This window comes from Callithrix jacchus, chromosome 12, assembly GCF_049354715.1.
Source record: "Callithrix jacchus isolate 240 chromosome 12, calJac240_pri, whole genome shotgun sequence".
NCBI classification, from domain to species: domain Eukaryota; kingdom Metazoa; phylum Chordata; class Mammalia; order Primates; family Cebidae; genus Callithrix; species Callithrix jacchus.
In genome coordinates, this window is record NC_133513.1 from 35,845,310 (window position 1) to 35,872,360 (window position 27,051).

The following is a 27,051-nucleotide window of genomic DNA, read 5'->3' on the forward strand; positions in this document are numbered from 1 at the left end:
TCAGCCATTCTTCTCAAATCATTCAACTAACATTCATTGAGTCCTACCTACTGTGTTCCAGGTACACTGCTTGGGAGTCTGACTAGGGTAATTGGAAGAAGAGTGGGCACAGATGAGTAAATCTGAGTCCCTGGCTTGCAGGGATTCTCAGATCCTTGATGTATATGACAAGACTCACTGCCTTCCCCTTCCCTACATGAGCTCCTCCTCCTGATGGCCCTCTCTCAGTTCAGAGTAAAACTATTTCACCATCCCCTTGGCATGACTTTTGAGAGCCACAGTCTTTTACTTATTCTTTGCCTCCATTTACCTCTAACTAGTTAGTTCTTACTTCACAGGACCTCCTCTCTGTCTCTTCCTTGCTACTGCCACCACCCTGGTTCCATCTCCCTCCATTTCTTCCCTTCCTTTCCCTCCTTAGTGTTTTTAGATCACCTACTAAGTGCCACAAGCTCACACTGGTAATGTTGAGGTATTGTCAAGACACCTCTGTGGCAAATGGTGTAAACCTACCTTGAGCTTGTTTAAGGAAAATAGGAGCAGTATTGAAGAATCTTGGATACCTCCCAGAAATAAAGGATTGTTCCAACCAGCTTTGGGGAAGAAAATCAAAACAACTCTGGTTTCTCAGGGATTGGAACTAGAGACTTGAATACCATCAAAATTCTCTTGTCATCTCCTTGTCTGTTTTTCTCTGCATGTTGACTCCATTCTCCTGTTACAGATTGGCTTCTTCCACATGGTGAGGGATATGACTGTTGGCGGCTCTGGGCTCACATCTTCTCAGCTTTGCCATCAGAGAGGAAAGAGCTTTCTCCCAGCTCCAGTTGAGAAAATCCCAGGGAAGGACATTTTGCCCACTCTTGAGCCAATCACTATGGCCAGGTGGGGTGGGGGTATTGGGATTGGCCCAGCTTAAGCCTGGTCCCCATCCCTAGGACATTACTGTGGTTGGGGTGGGCAGAGAGTGAGGGGCATTCTGTGATCAGTGCCTCCACTTGGTGCTGAATATGTGGGGTGGCAGTGGGCAGTTTTCCCCCCAAAATGGAGAGATTTCTATTCCTTAAGGCGGAAAGAAGAGTCTTAGGCACTTACAGTGCTTGGAGGTCACTCGTGCACTATTTGAGGCTTTGTTCCATCTCTCCATTACCCATTCTGTACTGTTGTAAGCGTAATCCTCCTAAAACATTACTTTTTTGATGAGGCTGCACCCTAGTGCAGTGAGTGGTTCTCCAACTTCAGTGCCAGAGTCACTGGGAAGACTTGTGAAAATGTAGAGGCTCGGCTCCAGCCCTAGCATCTGATTCAGTGGGTCTGGGTATAGTCTGAGAGTTTGCCTCTCTAACACGTTGCCACAGGAAGCTGATGCTGTAGGTTTGGGGGCCTTACTGTGAGAACCACTGCCCTAGCAGAAAAACCCTGCTGATTCTCTTTGTCTTTAGCATACTGACCAATTTCTTTAACCTTGCATGGGAGGTACTCTTAAGTCTGACCTTTCTCTCATTTTTCCCATTTTAAGATCCTTTGACTCTTATCTCACTTTTCCCATTTTAGGGTCCTTTTGTTCCAATCTGATTTGTCTGATCCCTTTTCTCTAAAATGCTTTCTACACTCTTACCTCGTTGCCTTTGAGAATAATTATTTGGAATGACCTTTACACTTACCACTGAATTCAACATTTTAACCAAAGTGTAACTCACATTCCACTTCTAACATCTTCTGTAACTACTGCAGATATGAGTGATGTATTTTCTCAGAACTGCTCTTCATTCATTCATTCATTCAGCAAATATTTATTGAACTCCTACTCTGTGAGGAGGCACTGTGTCCATAATAATGAACAAAACAAAATCCCTGCTCCCATAGAGTAGGAGAGACGCTGGAACAAACATGTCTGGCAGTACCAAGAAAAACACTTGAGGAAGAGGATAGAAATGAGAGGGAGGTCAGAGCTGCTTTTCACATAGTATTAGAGAGGATCCCTCTGATAAGGGAACGTGTGCAAAGACCCAGCGGATGCAAGAGGAGAGTGATCTTTGTGTATGTCGCCCATTTAGAATGCATTATTTATTACAAGACATTACAGCTATTTTTTCATGTGTGTATTTCTCCTCTCCCCAAAAGGTGTTTAAGATTCCAAAGGGCAGTGGTCATTTTAACACTTTAGAGCCTCATACTACCAACGTGTGCCTCAAATGTGAGCATTTGGTGAATATCTCTCCCTGATGATAATCATACACATGAAGCTGGGATTTTCTTTTCCCATGTGAATGTAGACCAACATAATCAAATATTTGAAGTATAAAACATATTTTGTAAGCTGTGTTGAAGGAAGAGAGTTGTTAACATTAAGTGGGACTTATCATTTGTCATATGCTTTCCTCATAGTGAGTCTGATTTTCACAATTACACCTTGGTCTCATTGAATGAAGAATTTAATCGTGGACGAGGACTAAATGTGGGTGCCCGAGCTTGGGACAAGGGAGAGGTCTTGATGTTTTTCTGTGATGTTGATATCTATTTCTCAGCCGAATTCCTTAACAGCTGCCGGTTAAATGCTGAGCCAGGTGCGTAAAATGTTGGTAGATGAGCTGAGTATAGAATTTAGAACAGTATCACATGTCCTATAGTTTGAATCAAGTTATTTTGAGGGAAAATAAATTTTAGTTAAACCCTAGTATTTTTTTAAGTTATATTAAGCATAATTTAACTGGAATACTAAGTAGGAAATTAAAAATTAGACTCTCTGAAATGCATATCCTTTGCTCTCTTGGGGCCAACTTCCAATGACTACATTTGAAGCCAAATAAATGCAGAGGAACAGGATATCTAGAAATTGATGAGGCAGAAGCAGTACAGGTCAGAAAAAGAGCTAAGTGGTTGGTATGGAGATGTGTGAGAGTCAGAAGCACTCAGCTTTGGGCATATAGTGTCCACACATGCAAACATGCCCACATGCATGCATGCATGCACACATACCCACATGGAGGTCTAGATGTGGATAGTGCTTGGTCTCCAGACTGTGCATTTTGGGGTGATTTACTATCCTCTGCTTTATGTTGTAGATATTTTTTGAAAATTAATGAGAAAATTACATTTTTACTAATCAAATTTTAAATTATTTTTAATTTATATAAAATGAAAAAAAAAAAAAAAAAACAGTTTCCTGCATTAAAGAATCTCAACAGGGAGTGAGTTCAGGAAATCTTTTACACAACATGGTAACTAGTTAATAACAAAATATGGTATACTTGGAAATTGCTAAGCCAGTAGATTTTAAATGTTCTTACTACCAAAAAAAATGTTAGGTATGTGAGGTGATGGATATGGTTTATTAGCTTGATTTTATCATTTCACAATGTATGAATATAGCAAAACATCATGTTGTACACCGTTTTTATTAGTCAATTAAAAAAACTGGGGGGATGCTGAGCACAGTGGTTCACATCTTAATCCCAACACCTTGGGAAGCTGAGACAGGAGGATCACTTGAGCCCAGGAGTTCAAGACCAGCCTAAGGAACATAGTGAGACCTCATCTTTAAAAATAAAATTTTTTTAAAGAATCTCATAGCAAATGGTTTTCTTTGTAGAACTATTCATATGCAAATGATTGCCTTCTTATTAATCAGGTTAGGGATAGTTGTCAGGAACTCTCTGAGAACCTAATGAGTGAAGGTTAGATTTATTTTACAGCATGAAATGCAAAATGTGAAAATTGAAGGAGACATACTTACTTAGTTTAAAAGAAGTATTTTATATCCAGAAATAGATTTGCCTCTGGAAAATTGAGCTCCCCATCCCTAAATGGATTTGAACAAAAGTAGAATGAGCATCTGCTAGGGATCTTGTAATAAAAAGGTTGCCATGTTACTGCCACACTTCCTGACAATCACTGAACACTTCATGTGATCATCTGATTGAAGCCAGCCATAGCAAGGGTTTCTCTACTGAGAGAAGATGGGCTAGTTAGCCTTTACAGTTCTTTTAGATCAGTCAGTTTGAGTGCTGAGGAAAAGATATTCTGCAAGGGCTACTATATCAGGTATTTTTAACCCTTATCTTCCCGACTTTTCCAGATTTGGGTTCAGATTTATTCTAATTATTCTCTGCATGTCTATTCATTATACAGTATTCTTTGAATTTACTCTTTTTAGTGATACAGTTTTGAAGGGTGTTAAAGAAAAACTATGGTTATTGTAAACAAACGTTTCTAAGTTTCATGGTGATTATCAGAGGTTAATTTACATTAATTATTGCTGATTAGATGAAATAATGAGTAATAAATGACTCATGTGATGAGTCATCTCCCCAAAGTCAAAGGGAATAAATATGAAGCACCTTTTAGTTTATTTTTTCCTCTGTTCTTTTGCAAGGTTATAGTTAACCTACTGATACGTTACTAAATCATCATCATATTCATCAAATTAACATGATGTTCTATAGCCTGAATATTTAAAAATATTGATAAAAGAAAATCATCTATGATAAGAAAGGCTTTGATAAAACTTAACAGATATTGCAGTAAAGAACAATTCTTTATAACCTCTTTGTTACAAACTTGTATTTTAATTTGTAGGTAAGAAGGTATTTTACCCTGTGGTGTTCAGTCTTTACAATCCTGCCATTGTTTATGCCAACCAGGAAGTGCCACCACCTGTGGAGCAACAGCTGGTGAGACTTTTACATTTTCACTTATGAAAGACTCTAAAGATCTTTTCTAGATGTTTGTTGTATAAATAGAAAACAAAGTTTCAGTAAAAAACTGTATTCCCATGAGCAAAGTGTTAAAGAAAAACTATGGTTATTGTAAACACATTTCCATAGTTCTTTTTATACCTCCAGTAAAATGCTTTCGCATTTATTGCTTCAGAATTAAGTGCAGGGGCAGCAGAGTTTAGGTCTTAAAGAAAAACCTCATGTCCCAAAATGTGGAAATTGTATAGTCATTTCTGCCAGCTTATTTTTACTAATACTAAAAGTTTAATTTTAAAAATCCTACTAACTAGAAATTAAATCTACTTTGCTAAATAAAAGGGAATAGTATACTATGGTAAATTACTTGGAAAGTTATGGAATATAAATGCCATATATCAAAGCTTACAGTTATTGCCAAAGCTAATCTTATGTAAGCTTTTTGAAATTTTTAAATCAACTTACTATTTTGTAATAATTTAGATTTAGAGAAGTTGCAAAGGTAGTAAAGAGAGTTCCATACTTCACCTGGTTTCCTCTAATGCTAACGTCTTATGTAACCATGGTACATTTGTCAAAGTGAAGAAATTAATATTGCTAAGTTACTGATAAGTACACTACAGATTTACTAGGATTATACTAGTTTTTCTACTAATGTCCTTTTTCTATTTCAGGATCAAGCCCAGAATACCAAATTGCATTTAACATAATTTTTTTTTATTGTTAATACAAAGAAAAAGTGGAAATGATTAAGAAGTCACTTTAAGATGTTTAAAACAAATAAATAACTTCAAGGAAAGCAAGAGGAAAGAAGTAAAGATAAAGGCTGAAGTTAATAAAACAAAAATAGATTGCTTTTGTTTAAGTACAAAAAAATTTAATCATAAAGTAGACAGATTTCAGGTCAAAAGGAAAACATTACACTGGAAATTAGAATATAAAAACATTGAGATAAATCAATTTTATAGGGTAAGTTTTTAAAATCTAAATAAAATAAAAGATTTAAGAATTTATAAAATATGAACACAGGCTAAGTTCATGTTGGTATTTTATAAATAAAAGGTGAAAGCCCTGAAGAAATTAAGAGCCATTTTAAAAACAGTTACCAAAAAGTTACCCTGTAGATACATAAATATAATGTTTTAATTTATGAGCTTTTTCATACTCTCAAAGAACAAATAACATTAGCACCATATGATGTACTTAGCATATTTTATGAGGCCACCATTATCTTGATACCACACTTGGCACAGTGTACACACACACACACACACACACACATATCTCTCTACCTTATCATAGGCCAGTATTATGAATATAGATACAAATAGGTTCAAAATAGCAAACCAAGCACCCACATCTGCCATATCTGACAGTGAATTATTCAAAAGAAAAAGGTACATAAGTACTGGAAAGTGAGAGAAGGTGTTAGCAGCTATGAGTTTTGAGAACTTTCTGTAAGATGACAGCAGTTAAGATTGCTGGAGGAGAGAACAGGCTAGAACGTGTTCTAATGAGTGAAGATGGGGCTGCTTTACATTCTCTGAGCTCATAGCAGACAGAATGGAGGGAGCCTGGAGTAAACATGCTTCTCTAGGTGTGCTGAGAAGCAGGCATCACAGGAACTGACCCTCAGTCTAAAGCAGTGCATGTGATTCCTGGAGCTGGAGAGGGTGGTTGGGGTGGCTAGGGAGCCCCTAGACTACGAAAGTGAGCTACTGTTGGCACATCCCCCTGAGACCCTGTCCTGCCCTCCTTGACTGTGACTGGAGACAGGCCATTGTAATCTTCCATGGACTTGTGAACAATGATACTTGAAACAGAAATGAGTAGTAATTAACCAAGACTAACCAAACATTTGAGGAAAACCAATACTGTAAAAGAGGCACCAAGTATTAATACATAGAAAAATTAACACATGAGTATATGAATACAGGTAGAAAATAACTTTAAAATATATCTTTAGGGAGATTAGAGAAAATGTTAAATTCATAAAACAGGATTTGTTGCTTTAAAAAGTCAGAACTTGGAAATTGTGAAAATATTTTAAAATCAGTAAATGGTCTGAATAGAAGAATGGTTACAGTTGAAACAAATTTGTAAACTGGAAGACAAGCCAGTTGGACACATGAAGTTCACAAGATAACATGAGAGAAAAATTGAGACAAGGAGAATCAAGCCAAAAGCTCCCAAATTGTTAATAGGAGTTCAGAAAAGAGAGAATACTGAGTGGAGGAAATGGAAGCAAACTTTGCAGAGCTAAGCAGAAACAAACCTGGTGTTTGGAGGACAGCAGTGAAGAGACAATTCTAATAGCTTCCAGAGACACTAAAAATTACAAAACCCAGCTTGTTCACAAAGGAATAACAAACAAAGGAATAACAATCAGATTGGCATATGCCTTCTTTTTGACAACACAGGTTCTAGAAAACAATAAAGCAATACTATGAAAATCCTGAATAAAAGTAACTTTGGTTCTAGAATTCATATTTGACCTACTATTTTAGAACAAAATAGACATTTATGAGCTTTCAAGGACTCAGAATTTATTTCTCACAGACCTTTTTAATCTAGTCCTGCAAAATGATAAATGTATACATTGAGAGAGGAGGACCTGAGAATAAATAGCGGTGAACAACAAAAATAATCAAGTCTAAACATTTGCTGATGTAATAGTATAAATAGATATGTTGACATAATAAAAAGGCAATAGCAATTTGGGATTAAGACATCAAAGAGTATATACATATGTGTATTACCTACCTCTCAGATGAGAAGGCCTAGAACCAGTGACACTGACACCCTAATAGTAGCAAGCACACTTAGCTTCCAAATCTTGGTTTCTAATACTATTCTCCAATGAAAGGAGACAGGGGCCTATGGAGAAATGGTTGATTCCAGGGCTGGGGCAAGAAATATACAGGAAGACCCTGGAGCATCTTACAGCACCAGAAAGTAAGAATGCACTCAACAAAAAGATAGGGAGAATGTATCAAAGGGGCACAGGAACTCACAGAAAGAGCTCCCAGCGCCGAAGCTGGAACAACCTGAGCAATGAAATAAATATCTTAAATCTGGATTATAATCCTAAGCATCAAATAAATAGCCATGAGTCTATACTGATATAAATGAGTGAATGAGCAGATAAATAATAATAAGTGGCTAGACTAGACAAGAAAGAAAAGATAAATCTTCCTTACAGAATTTCAAATAACTCATGTAGATACTCCCTTTTCCAGTAGGTAGAACTAGGGGACTCACTTTCAAAGAATAGAGTATGGAAAGAAAAAACAAACTTTTCAGAGGAGGAACCTAGCAGACATCTTAACCAAGTAGTACCATGTACCCCTGACAAGATGTAATGAGAAGGGCACTTCAGCTCTGTAGTCACCTTCCAAAAACCTAGAACCCCAGTCCAGTCATAGGGAAAGCCACAGCAAACCCACATTGAGGAGCATTGTACTAAATACCTGAGCATTGTTCCTCAAAATTGTCAAGGTCATCAAAAACAAGGAAGACTGAGAAACCATCATAGCAAAGAGGAGACTAAGGAGACATGACAATCAAATGCAATTTGGTTGGTGCCCTGTACTAGGTCCTGGGATAGTAAAAAGGACAGGAAAGGGAAAGCTCATGAAATCAAAATAAAGTCTGGAGTTGAGTTGAATAATAACATAGCAATGACGGTTCCTTAGTTTTGACAAATGTACCACAACAATGTAAGATGGTAACACTAGGGGAAGCTAAAACTGGATGAGGAGTATATGGGAATTCTGTTTACTGTTTTGCAACTTCTCTGTAAGTCTAAAATTTTTCCAAAACAGAAGGTTATATATTAAAATTAATTGAAAACAAACAAAAAGAAGAGGGAAATAAAGTCAACATATAAATGTGAAAGGAATGTAAAAGCATGCTAATGTTCTTGCCTGGTTTGGAGGGTTGTAGGGGAAGAATGATTTGAATGCTGATTCATTCTAGGTGTTGCATAGCAACTTAAGTTTAAGCACTTCAAGTTCTTGTTTCACCACCTGTAACCTTTGCAAGTTGTTTTAACTTTTCTAAGCTTCAGTTTCCTTACTTAAAATACAAAAACTTGTTTTCCTTAATTTTTAAAGCTGTATTAAAAGTAAATAGGGCCGGGCGCAATGGCTCATACCTGTAATCCCAGCACTTCGGGAGGCCGAGGCAGGTGGATCACGAGGTCAGATTGAGACCATCCTGGCCAACATGGTGAAACCCCACATCTACAAAAATACAAAAATTAGCTAGGTATGGTGGTAGGCACCTGTAGTCCCAGCTACTCAGGAGACTGAAGCAGAAGAATCACTTGAACCTGGGAGGCAAAGGTTGCAGTGAGCCAAGATTGCATCACTACACTCCAGCCTGGTGACAGACTGAGACTCTGTCTCAAAAAAAAAAAAAAAAAAAAAAAAAGTAAATAGGAAGGATAAAATGGGTAAGACAGTTGATAATAATTCGCATATTTAAATAGCTTTACTGGAAGTAAATTAAAACAGCAGTATAATGCTTTGTTTCTGCTGTTAGATCACTGCTCTTAAAAAACACAGCCATGGGAGCAAAGCTGGGGATGGGAGCTGTTCCATCACTCCTGTTGGGGATGCAGGCCAGTTCTCTGGGTCAAGTTCTAAACAGGTTCATCCCGCCGATGCAGTAATTGCCACTCCCAGCAGTCTCTCCTGGGGAAATAATCCAGCTACATGATAGTAATATGCATAAATCGATAACATTAAAAGCAAGCAAAACTAATAATGAAAGGATAAATTGAATTATGGTACGTACTGTGGTGAATATTGCATAACAAGAGGAAAATGTGAAATTTAAATACAGCAGTGTAAATGCAGAGGAAAATGTAAAGCTAAAAAGTGGGAAATAGCATGTCTATATTTTAGGTAACATTTGAATGATAATAGCTAATATTTTTATGAACCCCTTACTATGTTCAGGGTACTTGTACTGTTTTGCCTACATGTTAATTCATTTAGTCTCCTAACAACCTCCAAGGTAGGTACTCTCCCCCTTTTTCACAGCTGTGCTGCAGTCAAGTACCTGTCCAAGTGCACACTGGCCTGAGTAGGCCCAGGAGCCCAGGTGATGTACCTCCGCAGCCTCCACTCCTGTCTACTGCACACACTGCCTCTGTTATATTAATTTATCAAATATTGAGAGTCCCTTTGATGCCAGGCACTATCCACCATTGGCATCCCAACACCTACACCCTAACAGACACGGCTATTACTCGTGAGGGTCTTTATTAGGAGGTGGCAGAAAGTAAAATCAGATAACAAATACCACTTGGATCATTAAAACAGACTGAGTTACCAAGAGTGACTCCATGGTTTCTGTGGCATGTTTGGTCACAACTGCCTTTGTGAGATGAGGCTGAGCAGAGCTGTCCAAAGAATAGAAAAGAACCAGCCAGGCCATGATTAGGGGATAGTGGTTTTCAGCAGAAGGAACAGCTACTGGGTTTCCTAAGGTGTTTGGAGCACAGCGGGTGAGGGGCACATAGCTGAGCCAGGGCATGTAGAGCTTGTTAAGCCTCTGGAAGGCATTAGGATTTTATGCTTAGTGTGTTGGAAAGCCTTTGGAGGAAGAATGGATTGTGTGCAGCTTCGACTGGCAGCAGCCAGTTAGGCTTTCACAGTAGACAAGGGGAGATGATTGTGGCTTGGGCGACAGTAGTAGTATAATTAGGAGAAAGGTTTGGATATGATTCAGAGATAGGGCTGACAGAGCTTGCAGATGGGTTAGATGTAGGAAATGAGCAAGGAAAGGAATGGGAGAGGAGAAATTAGGATTTAACTGGAGCCATAGTAGGTATGTGTTGTTTATCAGACATCCAAGGGAAGGTATTAAGTTGCTAGTCGGCTTCAGGGATCCAGCATTCTGTGAGAGGCCAAGGCTTGGGGATATAGGTTATGTGTGGATAACTGCATCTCCCACATGCTTAGGAGGCCAGATAAAACAGTGCAGGAAAACATTAACAATGAGGATTATGGACGATTTGAGTTTCCTGCTTTCATCTGTGAAAATATGTTGCTTTAAAAATCAAACAAAACCAATGATTCCTTTCTCCAAGTCTGATAATATTGGAAGAATTTTTAGAGAAACTAAGTCACAAAGTTATAGTATTTATAAAATCAGAATTGGCATAATGTAGAGATATCAAAGTGGATGTTTTGCTTTTTAATACTTTGTATCAGTGTTACATTTTAACAAAGAGACTTATCTCTTTGTTAAATATTAGAGATGGGAGCAGTGGCTCACGCCTGTAATCCCAGCACTTTGGAACGCTGAAGCGGGTGGATCAACAGAAGTCAGGAGTTTGAGACCACCCTGGCCAATGTGATGAAACCCTGTCTCTACTGTAAATACAAAAATTAGCCAGGTGTGATGGTACACACCTGTAATCCCAGCTGTTCAGCAGGCTGAGGCCTGAGTCACTTAAATCCAAAAGACAGAGGTTGCAGTGAGCCAAGATCGTGCCAGTGCACTCCATCCGGTCTAGGCAACAGAGACTCTGGATCAAAATAATAATAATAATAGAGTCTAGTCTTCATTTTGCCACTAAAATTATGCCTATATATTTATTATTCAACACGTAATTATTGAAATCCTGCCATTGTTCTAGGTGCTAGGAATATAGCAGTGATCAGAATCCACAAGTCTTCCCCTCAGGGAGCTTTACATTCTAGAAGGGGAAGAAGTTCTCCCCCTCAGCTAAAAAAAAAAAAAGGAAAAGAAAAATGCCAGCCTCATGCATCAGCTTCAATCAGAGCTGAGCCCTCAGGGCTGCCTGGTTTATTCTGTGTTTTCCTGTTGATTCTCCCATTCTATACAGCAGCAATTTCAGACTGTGCCCACTCTTCTCAAAATTTGTCTCCTCTGCAGACCTTGATGTTCATGGTGTCTGTAGGAATTTCTGTGGGGGTGCCCTACAGATCATTCAGATTCATTATGGTCAGAACTAACTCCGTGTTGTTCTTCTCTGGGCCGGCCCTTCCCCTGGGCTCCGTTTTGGGGATGGCACCATCACAGACCCACTGTTCAGAATGGAAGCCTGCTGTCATCTTGGTTGATTCTTCTCCTTCACTCCTCACTCCTACCCATTCAATCACTTGCTGACTTATGTGAAGTTTCTGACATAAATCTTTTCCATATTCTACATCCATATACTTTTTTACTTTCTGTACGTATCAGTAGCATGCACTAGCAGCTTCCCATCCCTAGTTACAGCTGTTGCCTCTTTTCTTCATAGCATGTATCACCACCTAAAATGTATATTAATTTATTTACTATTTTCCCATCCAAACAAAGGCTCTTTGATGGCAGAGACTTTGTCACCTCTCTTCACTGCTAAGCCCTAGTTACTAGAACCATATCCAGAAGATTAAATACTTGTTGAAAGTATAAATAAAAATAGAGTTATCAGGCTTCGACTTGGAAGTAGAAGTGATTCCAAGGACTCAATGTTATCAAAGCCCTGGTTTTATATTTCTTTCTCTGCTTAGACCTCAGTGGTGACAGCTTCATATTAAAGCTGGTCTTCCTCATGGTAGAAAAGGACTTTGGCAGTTCCAAGCTTCATAGCTGCATACTGCACGAGGGGTCAACAAATGTTTTCTTTAGAGAGCTAGATAAGATATATTTTAATCTTTGTAGGCCATATAGTTCTGCTGCAACTACTCAACTCTGCCACTGCACCATGGAAGCACCCATAGAAAATGTGTAAACAGATCAACACAACTTTGTTCCACTAAAATTATTTACAAAAGCAGCGAGCAGGCCAGATTTAGCCAGAGGCCATAGTTTGCTGACCCCTGCCCTACAACCAAGTGATCTTTCCAATGACTCTCTTAGAAGAATGAAGTAGCTTTGTTTTCCAAAGTTCCCAACAACATCCCTGGTTTACCTTGTTGGCTTGATTTTTTTCAAATACCTATTATCCAGCCAGTTCCTATGGTAAGTAGGGTGAGACTGTCTCACTAGTATAGAGACTCATGGCCCACTCTGAATCTGCTGGTGACAGCAGCTTCCCAAAATATGTGGGCTGCACAGGGCCAGGTAATTACCAGAATAAAACTGTACCAATCAGGAAGGGGGCTGGGGGAATGGATGCTTGGTAGGCACCAAATAAAGTCTACTGTGTCCAGTTGATCATGTGTGTTAGTTTGTGTATGCAACTGTTCTTCTAGAATGTAAGCCCCTTGAAGTCAGACACCACAGATTATTAGTAACCTCAGCTTGCACCTTGTACGGGCTTTGAGTTCTATTTTGTTTTGTAAGGATTTAATAACATAAATGCATGTAATCCTTAATCAGTCACATAAATGATAGGAAAAAAGTATACATTAGAAAATATTTTAATTTGTTTCATCATTGATTAAAAGTTCTGCTTCTTATGGAATTAAATTGATTTTTTTTTAAACTTAAGGTTCACAAAAAGGATTCTGGCTTTTGGCGAGATTTTGGCTTTGGAATGACTTGTCAGTATCGGTCAGATTTCCTGACCATTGGTAAGTATACTTTACATTTAAGAATGGGACATTACCTGTTTACTCCAGACTTAATGGTATTTTGTTAAAAGGTCTCAGATTTGAGTGTTTTCCTACTAAATTGAGCATCTGAGCTTAGCTAAAAAGAAAAACTGGAGATAAAAAAGGCAGAGTAAGTTTATAATTAATGTTTTTGAATAGCAAAATAGAGGTCATAAAGATAAAAGTAGAATATTTATATTTAGTTGTTCCTTTAAAATCAAAACACCTGTTTTTAAAAATAGGTTGTTACCCATATTTGCAGATGTTTAGAGTACTCTTACAAAAGTTTTCTCTATAACTTTACTGTTCTGTCCATGCGTTGTTACAACTAGAAGTAATCTTGGTTGTCTAAACCAAGGACTTTCACATTTTGTTTTGAGACAAAACCTCCTTTTCTTGTCTAGTGAACTGTTATACATAATTCTAGTATTTAAGACAAATGAAAGAAGACCAGCTCTTTCTAGCATTGATTGGAGTTAGGGATTTGAAATCACACTTTAGTCATGCATTCCCCTAAGCCTAAAGATGACCCATGAAGAGTTTGTTCTAACTATCCTTTTCCATGCCAGTTTCACTCTTTTTTTTTTTTTGAGACAGGGTGTTGCTCTGTTGTCCAGGCTGACAGTGGCACGATCTTGTCTCACTGCAGCCTCTGCCTCCTAGGCTCAGTGATCCTCCCACCTCAGTCTCCCGAGTAGCTGGGACCACAGGCACGTGCCACCATATCCAGTTAATTTTTGTATTTGTTTTGTAGAGGTGGAGTTTCACTGCATTGCCTAGGCTGGTCTTAAACTCCTGGGCTCAAGTGATCTGTCCACCTTGGCCTCCCAAAGTGCTGGGATTACAGGCGTGAGCCACCATGCCCAGCCCCCAGCTTCAGTCTTACCCAGCAAAAAATAAAGTGTCAAAGAATAGTTTAATAAAGCAGACTGAAACCTAATTACATGTCTCCTGATTCATTTAGTGCTGGCTACCTTTCTACAGCATAGAAATCACAGAATATATTTTATGTATATTCTGGGTCCATATTACATTCATTTTTATAACCAGCCTTTTTTGGAAATCCCCCCACCTTGTCTCCTTATCATTGTGAATAATGGAAAATCAGGAAATAACAATAAAAAAAAAAAAAAGAGGCCGGGCACAGTGACTCACACCTGTAATCCCAGCACTTTGGGAGGCCGAGGCAAGCAGATCACAAGGTCAGAAGATCGAGACCAGCCTGGCCAACATGGTGAAACCTTGTCTCTACTAAAAACACAAAAATCAGCCGGGCGTGGTGGCAGGCGCCTTGTAATCCCAGGTACTTGGGAGGCTGAGGCAGGAGAATCACTTGAACCCAGAAGGCAGAGGTTGCAATGAGCCATGATTGTGCCACTGCACTCCAGCCTGGGTGACAGAGCTTAACTCCGTCTCAAAAAAAAAAAAAGAGCATTACATGAAACTGATGCTCTTTTCCCTGATTTCTTGCTTAATAAAGTGAGAAGCATTTCACTATTCCTCAAAAATAGATTTCTGTGCATTTTTTAACAGTATCTTGAATGCTTTGAGTTCCTTATCTTTTTTTGAGTTTTATTGAGATATAATTTACATAGCATGAAATTTGTCAATTTAAAATATACACTTCACTAAGTCATGTAGGTATCACCACCATCAAATTTAGAGCATTATCACCCCCAAAAAACCCCCATACCCATTACCATACTCATTAACAGTCACTCCTCATATCCCACCAACCCTCTTTTCCCCCAGACCTAGGCATGTGCTAGTCTACTTCCTATAGATTTGCCTCTTCTGGCAATTTGACAGAAAGAGAGATACAATATGTGGCCTTTTATGACTGGCTTCTTTCACTCACATAATATTTTCAAAGTTCATCCATGTTGTGGCATGTGTCAGATTTCTTTCCTTTTTACATCCAAAAAATGTTCTGTTGTGTGATTATAACACATTTTGTTGCTCCATTTGTCAGTTTATATGCATTTGAGTTGTTTCTACTTTTTGTCTGTTATAAATACTGCTGCTATGAACATTTGTTTATAAGTTTTTGTGTGCACATAGATTTTCAGTTCTCTTGGCCATATATGTAGGAGTAGAGTTGCTGGGTCATATTGTAACTCTATGTTTGACGTTTTGAGAAATTGCCACACTGTTTTCCAAAGTGACTGTATCATTTTACATTCCCACTATCACCCATGATAGTGGACGTGGTATTGATTGTGACTCTGATTATAATTTTTCTGATGATTAATGTTGTAGAGCATCTCTTGATGTGTTTATTGGCTATTTGTATATTTTCTTTAATGAAATGTCTGTTCAGATCCTTTGCTCATTTTAATTGGGTTATGGAGTTTCTTGGGCTTCTTGAATATATACATTAATGCTTTTCATCAAATTTGGGAAGTTTTAACCATTGCAGTCATCCCTCAGTAGCTGCATGGGATTAGATCCGGGACACCATGTGGATACCAAAATCCATGGACAATCAAGTCCCTTATGTAAATATTCACATTTGCATATCACCTCTGCACATCTGCCCATATACTTTAAACCATCTCTAGATTGCTTATAATACCTAATACAATGTAAATACTATGTAAATAGTTGTTATACTGTATTTTAAAATTTTATATTATTGGGTTTTTTTCCTTATATTTTTTATCCATATTGGTTGATTCGACGGATGTAGAACTCATGCATATGGAAGGCTGATGGTATTTCTTTGAATACTTTTTCTGCTCCTTTTCATAATTTTCTCCTTCTGACACTCACTGTATGTATGTTGGTACACTTAATGGTATCTCACATTTTTCTGAGGCTCTGTTCATTTTTCTTCATTCTTTTTCCCTCTTTTCTTTGTATTGCATACTTTCCATTGATCTATCTTCAAGTTCTCTGATTCTTTCTTTTATTAACTCAGATCTACTGTTGAGCTACTCTAATGAATTTTTTATTTCAGTTATTGTACTTTTTAACTTCAGAATTTCTATTTGGCTCTTTTGATATGTGTAATGTTTTTATTAATGCTGTCTATTTGATAAGACATTTTCATCTTACCTTCTGTTACTTCTTTAAGTGTGACTGCTTTTAATTCTTCGAACATATTTATAATAGCTGCTTTGGAATTTTTGTCTGTTAAAGCCAACATCCGGACCCTAACACAGGCAGTTTCTTTTGCTTGCTTTTTTTTTTTTTAAGTGTATGTCACATCTTGTTTCTTTGCATTTTTCATTTCTTTTTGAAAACTGGACATTTTAGGTAATACTGTGGCAACTCTGGATACTCTGCCACCACAGCTTGTTTGTTTGTTTGTTTGTTGACATGGCTAGACTATTTTAGCAAATTATTTCTTCCTCCACCCTGACCTTTTGGCAATATGAAGCCTCTGCTGTTGCTCCTCAGGGCCTGTGCAGTCATCCTAGGATGGCACTGGATTTAGCAGAGCTTTCTTTATCTCTTTCCATGCCTCCATTGGTATCACTCCTAACTATTAGACTCCACTGACTGTTCACTAATTGCTGTCTTGTTTTGACAATGCTCTGGGACATAAATTGCTCCAGAATCTGTCCCTACTAAATTGGGCCTTTTTGCTGGGATAGTTTTTACAGCAAGTCTTTGAGATTTATTCAGACTCCAGGAGGGATATTCTTACTGTCTTTCTTTGTAGTTCTCTCTGGCAAATTAGCTGGCTAGTGGTTGCCCTCCTGGAGTTCCTAGCCTCCTGTTAATTGTTTACCACCAAAATCTCCATTATTTTCAAGAGGCTGGAACTTCTCTACATTCTGAACTTCTCTGCGTTCTATTTCAAATGAAGTCAGTTTCTTAGGGAAGAACTTTGGAGCAGTTTGTTCTCATGGACTGCCTCTCCCCCTGAGAAAAAAATATCCCTGAACTTTTGTCCTGAGGATGGGGACACACTTCTCATTAAGCAGAGTGACCACCTCTGCCCTATGAGCAGGACACTAGGTAGAGAGGCAAGAAGACTCCCAGTATTCTCAGCTGGCCACACCTAGAAGTGGAGCCTCTACCCTGTTGCCATGGGTTGGGTGAAAAAGAGAGCTGCACCTGTTTGGAACTTAAAGAGTCTTTATTTGGAGCTTTTGTTTCTTTCTCTGTTTCCTCTCCTGCTGGTATTCCCATTATACATATATTACATCTTTTGTAGTTGTCCCCCAGTTTTTGGATATTTTGTTCATTTTATTTTCAGGTTTTTTTCTTTGATTTTCTGTTGTGGAAATTTTTATTGTCATATCCTCAAGCTCAGAGATTCTTTCTTCAGCCAAGTCCAATCTACTAATGAGCCCATCTAAGGCATTCACTTCACAGTGTTTTTGATCTCTAGCATTTTTTCAGAATTCCTTCTGAGAATTTCCAGTTCTCATGGAAATGAGATGAATAGAAAGAATCTGCTCTTTCCAGTAGAGCCCTTAGTGTATTAGTCATAGTTTTTTTTAATTCCCAGCCTGATAATTCCAACATTCCTACTATATCTCAATCTGGGTCTGGTATATCTCTTCATACTGTGTTTTTCTTACCTTTGAGTATACCTTGTCATTTTTCTGTTGAAAGTTGGACTTGATGTACTGGGTAAAAGTAACTACAATAAATAGGCCTTTGGTGATGCGGTGGTGAGGTGCAGAGGGAGCAGAAGTGTTCTGTATCCCAGACTCTGAACTTCACACATGCTCCTCAATCTCCCCTCCTCTCCTGGACAGAATGGCTGGAAGGGACTGGAGGTGGGTATATTCATTCCTCCAAATCAGTTAGGCACTGATAAAACCACAACAGATTAGGCTCTGGTTAAATAACTTCTCTTAAGGACAGGCCTTGCTAATAATGATAAAGTGCTGTGGCATACTTTAAAATGATTACCTTTTCCCCTTCCCCACTGCTGGACACATTAAGAGATTTTTCTCTGATCTTCACTATTGACCTGATAGAGCTCCTAGAGGTACAACTCACATGAGTATGAGGGTCCCAATATGACTGGGTCCCCCTGAAGTTTTTAACTCTCAGACTTGCCTACCCTGAGCCTCTAGCAATTTCTCAATTATAGTTCAGGTTTTCCTACCTTGGTACTGGTTCCCACAAAGATTTCTACTCCAGTAAGTTGGAATTCTTTGTATCTGCCTATCTGTCTCACCAGTTTTGAGGGCAGCAATTTGCCCTGTGAACTCACTTCTCTGTGAGAGACCTAAGAGGAGTTGTTGATTTTTCAATGTTCAGCTTTTGACTTATTAGGATGGAGTGATGACTTCCTAGCTCCAGAAATGCCAGACCAGAAACTGGGAATGCCCCATTTAAGTATATATGTACATCTCTAATATTCTAAGAGCTTATGTCTACCAAGAAGAAAAGCTGATATGTATCAGACATAGCATTTAATAAAACTCTGATTTTTAAAGTAATACTTTTCAAAGATCTCCAGATTATTATCCATTCTGTTAATGTAGAATTAAGTGGGATAGAAGTATTTGACAGAAACCGGGCATGGTGGCTCGAACTGTGGTCCCACTTACTCAGGAGGCTGAGGTGGAAGGATCACTTGAGCACAGGAGTTTGAGGCTGCAGTGAGCTATGAGTGCACTTCTGCACTCCAGCCTGGGCATCAGAGTGAGACCACATCTCTGAAAAATATAAATTTGACGGGCCGGGCATGGTGGTTCATGCCAGTAATCATAATACTTTGGGAGGCCGAAGTGGGTGGATCACCTAAGGTCAAAAGTTCGAGACCAGCCTGATCAACATGGTGAAACCCCATCTCTACTAAAAATACAAAAAATTAGCCAGGCATGCTTATAATCTCAGCTACTTGGGAGGCTGAGGCAGGAGAATCACTTGAACCCAGGAGGCAGAGGTTGCAGAGCTGAGATAGTGCCATTGCACTCTCTAGCCGGGGCAACAAGAGCAAAACTCTGTCTCAAAAAAGAAAAAAAATTATTTGACAGATGGCTGGGCACAGTGGCTAAGACTTGTAATCTCAGTGCTTTCAGAGGCCAAGACAGAAGGGCTTAAGGCCAGGAGTTTGAGACCAGCCTGAACAACATAGTACAACCCTGTCGCTACAAAAAATTTTTAATGGGCCAGGCATTGTGGTACACACCTGTAGTTCTAGTTATTCAGGAGGCTGAGGCAGGAGGATTGCTTGAGCCCAGGAGTTTGAGGTTACAGTGAGCTATGATCATCCTACTTTACTCTAGCCTGAGTAACAGAGACCTTGTTTCTTAAAAAAATAGAATTAATTTGGAAGCCTCACTCTTAATTAAATAATTTTTTTCTCCGTTTTTAAGAATCACTTTTCTAGCTCTTCAAAAAACTCTGGTTTGCCTTCTCCCTGCATCTTTAAAACATTAGCTGTTTAGCTTGAACCTGGCTTGAAAATAGTCTCAACTTTATCTTCCATTTTATGGGTCAGCCTACTGCAGTTAGCCTTCTGCCCCATCACTCTATCAGAATTGTTCTGGGTAAATTTATAAGTAACATTTATGCCGCCAGGTCCAGTCAGTTCTTTTTAAATTTCTTCACATGGCTACTAGAGTGCCACCTTTTCCAGAATTTTCTTCCTCGCTTGGGGCTACTTCTCAATCTCCTTTCCTGACTTAACTTTGTCTGCCTCTAACCTTTAGAAATTGGCATTTCTTAGTGTTTAGACCAAGACCCTGTTTTCCTTCCATTTTCCTTCAATAATTTCATTCATTCCTGTAGCTTTAAATAATCTATAGACCCATTCTCAAATTTGTATCTCCCTTTCTTCTTTTTCCCCTCTGGGGGGTTTTTCTATAGCCCAGAAAAGCATGTCTCAAAGAATAGAAAATGTCGCTGGGCACAGTGGCTCATGCCTGTAATCCCAGCACTTTTGGAGGTGGAGCAGGCAGACCGCTTGAACTCAAAGTTTAAGACAAGCCTGGGCAACATGGTGATACCCCATCTCCACCAAAAGAAAAACATTAGCTGAGTGTGCTGGCATATGCATGTGGTCCCAGCTACTCAGGGGGCTCAGATGGGAGGATCACCTCAGCCACGGAGTGAATGCTGCAGTGTGCCATGATTGTACCACTGTACTCCAGCCTGAGTGGACAGAGTGAGACCCTGTCTCCAAAAAAAAAACGAAAGAAAATACAAAAAATTAATGGTGGTGAGATTATAAGTCTTTATCGAAAATATTTACATGGTGACCTCATTGTGATTTTCTTCTTTGACTTTCTATAGATTTTCTACAGGACTTTGAAATATACAGTGTTCTTAAATATTTAACCCCATTTTGATACTCTCAACAACCAACCTTGAACTCCTTGAGTTTGGACTTCCAGTAACTGGAAGTCACCCCTCCATGTCAGGTGTCTAGTACTGTCTTTGTGCTGAACCATTCCATCCCATTTGAAGCAGACCATTTAAACCTTTGTATATTTCCCTGTGCTCTGGCTAATAATAGGCAGTTATTTATAGTGTCAGTTTTGATCTTATAGGTGGATTTGACATGGAAGTGAAAGGTTGGGGTGGAGAAGATGTTCATCTTTATCGAAAATATTTACATGGTGACCTCATTGTGATTCGGACTCCAGTTCCTGGTCTTTTCCACCTCTGGCATGAAAAGCGCTGTGCTGATGAGCTGACCCCCGAGCAGTACCGCATGTGCATCCAGTCTAAAGCCATGAATGAGGCCTCTCACTCCCACCTGGGAATGCTGGTCTTCAGGGAGGAAATAGAGACACATCTTCGTAAACAGGCATACAGGACAAACAGTGAAGTTCTTGGTTGAAATCATAATTAATGCGTTATCGAGTGAACCACAAACCAGCACTATTTATTTAGCCTTAATTCCACTTCCAAATACAGTGCCTCTTTTGGAGAAGACATGTTTATTTTTCATGTTGTTTCTGACATTACTTTAGCAGTTCAACTTGATGTGGGAAGAAAAAAACAAATGTTTCAACACAAAGTCTCTGTTTTGTGAGAATACTGCACTATGAAATAATTGACAAATTGAAATCTGGTATTTGTCCCAAAAGTTGTTTTGAGTTAGTTCTACCTGATGCCCATGTTCTGGTTGCATGTAGGATTACATGGTTGGATCTGACTGGATCTGGGTGGAGAGGATGGAATGTGCCAGGCTGCTGGTGGGTGGAGAACACATTCTTACGGAAGAGATGGAGTGTTACGGGCATAGTGTGTGGACAGGTATCTTCACTTGCCCGCCCCTAAGTCAGCCTGCTTGATTTAATAGCTCGAAGAAGCCTTTTCCACTGAAGTAGAGGATAATAACTGACACAACTGAAATCCTCAATCAAAAAAAAGGTAGAAATAAAAACTCCTTAATTTACTGTTGCTTTGCCCCTTAAAAGTCTTTTTAAGCAAATGGGTAATAGTAGAAAGTATGTTAGAATCTATGGCTTGATTAAAAATACAACGTTATTACATTATCATAGGACAGAAAATTACATATAATTTGAGCATGATATTACATTATCATCATGTTCAAGATTAGTAGTCAGAGTTGCTGTAGAGTATTTTGAACAAACAAAATAACATGGAAACATTTTTAACAGAGCATTTAATTATGCTGGAGTACAGGATCCTAGGTGTGTCTGGGAACATTAGTTTATGTGAGCCAGCTACATCAGGATCTTCCCATGGTGGTTCAGAATAGATGAACATAGCATTGTTTGTTTTTGCTTTCGATTTTCTTATTTGGCATGGAAACATATGTATTTACTATCCTTTTTTCTAATAATATATGCTACATTTGTATTTGCGTTACTGTAATACTTTTGAGTTGAAAAAGAGTTTCATTGGGGGAGAAAAAGCAAACGGTATAAAACAAAATCACTCTGGTTTGAGAAAAGGGAGGAAGAGGGGAAGATAGTCTGAATGGAAATCTGAAATATGGAATGTTTTAGAGAAATATATCACTTGCATATAGAATGTTTTAATTGAGTCAGGTATAAATTAATGAGACAAAGTGAAGAAGAAATTATATTCAGACAGGACTGCACTACATTATTTGTCACCCATGGATCTGTTACCATGAGGTCAATTCCTAGCATGCATAAATTTTTTAACCTTCGGCTTTTAAAAGAGACCTGTGTTGAATTCTATTAGTACGTAAAGCCCTGAAAATTCACTGAAGAAAAATCATTACTCTTTTTCTCAGTAAATCATATCATCTGAAATATTACAAATTTCAAATTTCTAGGGTGCTATATTAATTCAGTATTATAATAATTCACCTAATCTTACAAGTTTTAAGGTGTGGTAGTGTGTAGAAATTTTTTAAAAGATGTGTGAAATGTTCTCTGAAAAATAATTCAGGCCACTGTCTCCTTTTATATATTAATACAATTATTTATTATAAAGACCAGTGAATTATATTTAAAGTGAGAGAACTTAATTATTTGCAAAGGTAAGTTACAGCTTGTTTTTTGAGAGAATCAAATGAGTTTACTTTTCTCCTGTTGTTTTTAAACTAGCTTTTAAAGATGAAAGCTAAGCAATGGAAATGTTACTATGTTTTTGACATTTATTAAACGGTACCAATAAAGTATTTTATTACCAAAAGTTATATGAAAATGTGATAAATTATTCCTATTGTAAAATATCATAAAGACAGAAGATTACATATAACATGTAATTGTGTACTTTAAAAAATAAAGCACACACCAGTGCAGCAGCTGCTCAGATTAAAATACAGGGTATTACCTGGGACAGGCCCCTTGTGCCCCTTCTTAATCACCTGCACTCACCCTCTCCATAACAGTCACACTCTGATTTTTGCGATAGTTTTTATTTGTTTTCTTCATAGTTTTCCCAGTTATGTGTCTCCCAGTAGACTATTTTGCCTGGTTTTGAATTTATATACATTATTATTTCATTATGTATTCTCTTTCATTCAGTGTCTTTAAGGTTCACTCATGTTATTCTCAAAATTAGTTTATTATTGAATAGTATTCCAGTTGTACTGTAGGGAGGGGAAAAATTCCCTCCCATCTTCTTAGGGTCCCAGCTGGGCTTGAAGATTAAATTGACATAGGATAGATTAACAAGAAAAAAGCATATAAATTTATGTAATACAAATTTTATGTGGTGCAGGAGCCCTAATAAAGAAAAAACCAAAAGAAGCAGAGTCAGTTACTTACATACTGAATTGGACATAGACTAGTAAACTGTGAAAATGTGACTATATTATGTGGGAAGCTTAAAAAAATACTTATTCTAACAAGGTTTGTACAATATTCTCCTGGTCTCAAACTTCTCGTCATTGAAGATAGGGATATTTGTTGCCTTTCCTTCTAGTATAGAGTGTCTTTCACAGTGGAATCCGTCTCCTGCTCTTAAGAAACAGCACAAAGGTCACTCACCTTTTTGCCCCTGCTGTTTTTCACATGTCTTCAATTTAAATAGCATGGCAGAATGGCATATTTTAACCGCTTCAGTATGAATGTACTACTATACTTATTCTACTGTTAGTAGATACTTTGGTTGTTTCCAGGTTGTTTTTATATTCTCTTGTTGGTAACTGTTTTGGTTGTGTACAGATTTTTGTGGTTTGCTGTTGCTATTACAAGCCTGTTGTCGTGAACATCACTGTATATCTCTTGTAAGTGTGCCAGAATTTCTCCAGGAGTAAAAATGCTGAGCCATCAATTGTGTGCATGTTTAACTTTCCAGAGAGGACCACCTTCCAGCACTGGGTGAGTTCATTATGCATCCTTGACAGTGCTTAATTTTGTCAGGCTTATTCTTGCCAATTTGGTGGGCTGTAGGCGTGAACTGTAGTTAGGATTTATCTCCAATCTTTTTGTCCATTTTTACCAGTTCATAGGGATTCTTTACATATTCTGGATGCCAATTCTTGTTGGTTTAATGTTTGCAGATATCTTCTCTCATTAAGACCCAATGGGGTTTGTCTTTTCCCAATTTTGATGGTACTTTTTGAGGAATAAAAATTAACTTTATTGTAACTAATCTTTCTTCCTTATGATTTCTACTTTCTTCAATAGAATTTATTTTTTAGAGCAGTTTTAGGTTCACAGAGAAACTGAACAGAAGGTACGTGGAGTTTCCTTTAACACCCCCTGTCCACACACATGCACAGTTTTTTCTGTTATCTACATCTGCCATAATAGTAGTACATTTGTTACAACCAGTGAACCCACATTGACACAAAATAATCACCTAAAGTCCATAGTTTACATTAGGGTTCGCTCTTGGTTTTCTATATGCTATGGGTTTAGACAAATGTATAATGTTACAGTATGATACAGAACAGTCTCAATGCCCCAAAAATCCTCTAGGCTGACTACTCGTCTCTCTCTACCATCTAACCCCTAGCAACCACTGATGTTTTTACTGTTTCCATAGTTTTGCTTTTTCCAGAATGTCATATAGTTGGAATCATACAGTATGTAGCCTTTTCAGATTGGCTTCTTGGACTTAGTAATATGAATTTAAGCTTCTTCCACGCCTTTTTATGGCTTGAGAGCTCATTTCTTTTTAGTACGAAATAATATTTCGTTGTCTAAACATAACCAAAGTTTACCCAATCACCTATGAAGGGGATCTTGGTTGCTTCCAAATTTTGGCAATTATTAATAAAACTGCAGTAAACATCTTTGTGCAGGTTTTTGTGTGGACATGTTTTCAACCTTGGAATGAATAACAAGGAACACAATTGCTGGATCATATGGTAAGAGAATGTTTAGCTTAGCTTTGTAGGAAGCTGCCAAACTGTCTTCCAGTGTGACTGTACCATTTTGCATTCCCACCAGAAGTGAATGAGATAAATTGAGTTAATAGATTTTCTCAAGTGCCCTTGCATTATTAGGACAAATTCCAGTCAGTCATGTGTTATATTTACTTTACATTGGTGGTTTTGGTTTGCATACATATATACACACAGGTATTCACATTTACATATCTCATAAGTATTCGTGTCGGGGGTGTGGGTATGTATATACTTCAGGTGTTTTTAATATGTGTTCATGAATGAGCTTGCCAATGACTTCCTTTCTCTTCCTTGTTGGGCATTTTTGTTTATTTGTTTGTTGTTTTAATTAACAGGATCTTGCTCTGTCTCCAAGGCTGGAGTGCAGTGGGGTAGTCATGGCTCATTACAACCTCAACCTCCTGGGCTTAAGTGATCCTCCCACCTCAGCCTCCCAAGTAGCTGGGACCACAGGCACGCCCCACTGCATCTAACTCATTTTTTTGTTGTTGTTGTTTGTGTGTGTGTGTAGATACAGGGTCTTGATTTGTTGTCCAGGCTGTTCTTGAGCTCCTGATTTCAAGTGATCTTCTTGCCTTGGCCTCTGAAAGTGCAGAAATTACAGGCATAAGCTACCATGCCTGGCCTTCATTGGGCTTTTCTGTTGAGCTTATACTAGCTTATAAACTAAGTTATAGGTGTTCCTTCTTACTCTGTTTCTAGAAAAGTTTTATAAAACTGGAATTAATTTCTTCCTTGAATATTTGGAACTGCCTGGAAGAACTGCCTGAAAGCCACTTGGGCATGAACTTTTCTATCTGGGAAGATTTTTGATCAGTTGTTCAATTTATTTAATAATTATAGGACTATTCAGACTCTTATTTTTTCTAGAGTAAGCTTTCATTGAGTTATTTTGGGTAAATTATAATTTTCTAGGAATTTATACTGATAAATTTGAAAATTCAGATGAAATCAGTATCTTCCTGTTATCTGTGTGATACATATAAGATTTATAGTAATATCTTTTTTTCTCATTCCTGATAGTAATATGCTTTCCATTTTTTCTTGATCAGCTTTGCCAGGAGCAGACAGATTTTTTTCAGTCCTTTTAAATAACTAAACCTTACCAGCCATGTTTGAGAGATCAGTTGCTTTACATCCTCCCCAACACAGTATTTCCAGTGTTTTGAGTTTAAACTCTTTAATTATAATTTCTAATGGAGATGTACAGTTCTTATTTTCATTTTAGTTTATAATCAGGGAATGATGTCAAGTACCTTCTCATATGCTTATTGGCCATTTGGTTATCTTCTTTTGTGAAATGCCTGTTGAAGTTTTTCTGCCTTCTTTTAAAAAAATTAGTTTGATTTTTTTTTTTTTTTAGTTGATTTGTGGGAGTTACTTCTGTATTCCGAATTTGAGTCGTTTGTCAGATTTACATATTATACATACCTTCCCCTAGCAACAGTCTCTTTCACTGTGTTAATGGTATCTGTCAGTAAACAGTTCTTAATTTCAATAAAAACCAGTTTTCTTTTATGGCTAGTGATTTTGCTGTCCAATTTAAGAAACCTTTCCTACTCCAGAATTTTTTAAATTCTTTTTTTGGACACTTCATTGCCTTGCCTTTCATATTTAGGTTTGTGGTGCATCTGGAAATCGTTTTGTGCATGGGTTTCAGTAAGAGTCAAGATCCATCCTTTAGGCTTTCTTTTAGGGGAAGGTCTGTGGATAGCAAACTCCATTTAGTTTGTCTGTAAACATCTTTATTATCTCTCATTTAATAAATAGTTCTAAAAAGTAGAAAATTCTAAATTGGCTTAGCACATTGAAGTTACTATTCCACTGTCTCCTGGCTTCAGTTATTTCTGCTGTGAATGATCAGTGTAACAGCCGTCATTCTTTGAAAGCAGTCTACTCTCTCCTCTGTTGTTTGTCACTATGATACATCTGTATGTGGGTTTATTTTTTTCTGGTCCTGCTTGAGATTCTTTGGGCTCCTTGGATTATTACTCTGAAAAATTCTCAGCTGTTAGATTTTTAAAAATGATTTCTGCCTCATTCTCTCTTTGCTTCTCTAACCCTGATAACATGTTAA

At 37.9% G+C, this 27,051-nt stretch overlaps 2 protein-coding genes across 10 annotated transcripts in view; one reads left to right on the forward strand and one right to left on the reverse strand.

The window, feature by feature from the left end:
* CSGALNACT2 (chondroitin sulfate N-acetylgalactosaminyltransferase 2) overlaps positions 1-22,807 on the forward strand; it is a 45,121-nt gene extending 22,314 nt beyond the window's left edge. For 3 of the 9 annotated variants that reach the window (XM_078345283.1, XM_002756099.6, XM_035267567.3), the window contains 4 exons: positions 2,389-2,567; positions 4,579-4,673; positions 13,150-13,231; positions 20,719-22,807. In XM_078345283.1, coding sequence (XP_078201409.1) covers positions 2,389-2,567; positions 4,579-4,673; positions 13,150-13,231; positions 20,719-21,011 — 649 coding nt within the window. In that variant the 3' untranslated portion in view covers positions 21,012-22,807. Of the gene's footprint in view, positions 1-724; positions 886-2,388; positions 2,568-4,578; positions 4,674-13,149; positions 13,232-20,704 lie in introns of all 9 variants that reach the window. The other 6 variants (XR_013524814.1, XM_054242277.2, XR_013524816.1 and 3 more) reach the window with 6 other exon arrangements.
* Positions 21,031-27,051, reverse strand: part of RASGEF1A (RasGEF domain family member 1A) — a 76,874-nt gene continuing 70,853 nt past the window's right edge. The window contains exon 13 of the mRNA XM_054242279.2: positions 21,031-25,557. Within this exon, the coding sequence (XP_054098254.1) occupies positions 25,533-25,557 (25 nt within the window). The 3' untranslated portion in view covers positions 21,031-25,532. The remainder of the gene's footprint in view (positions 25,558-27,051) is intronic.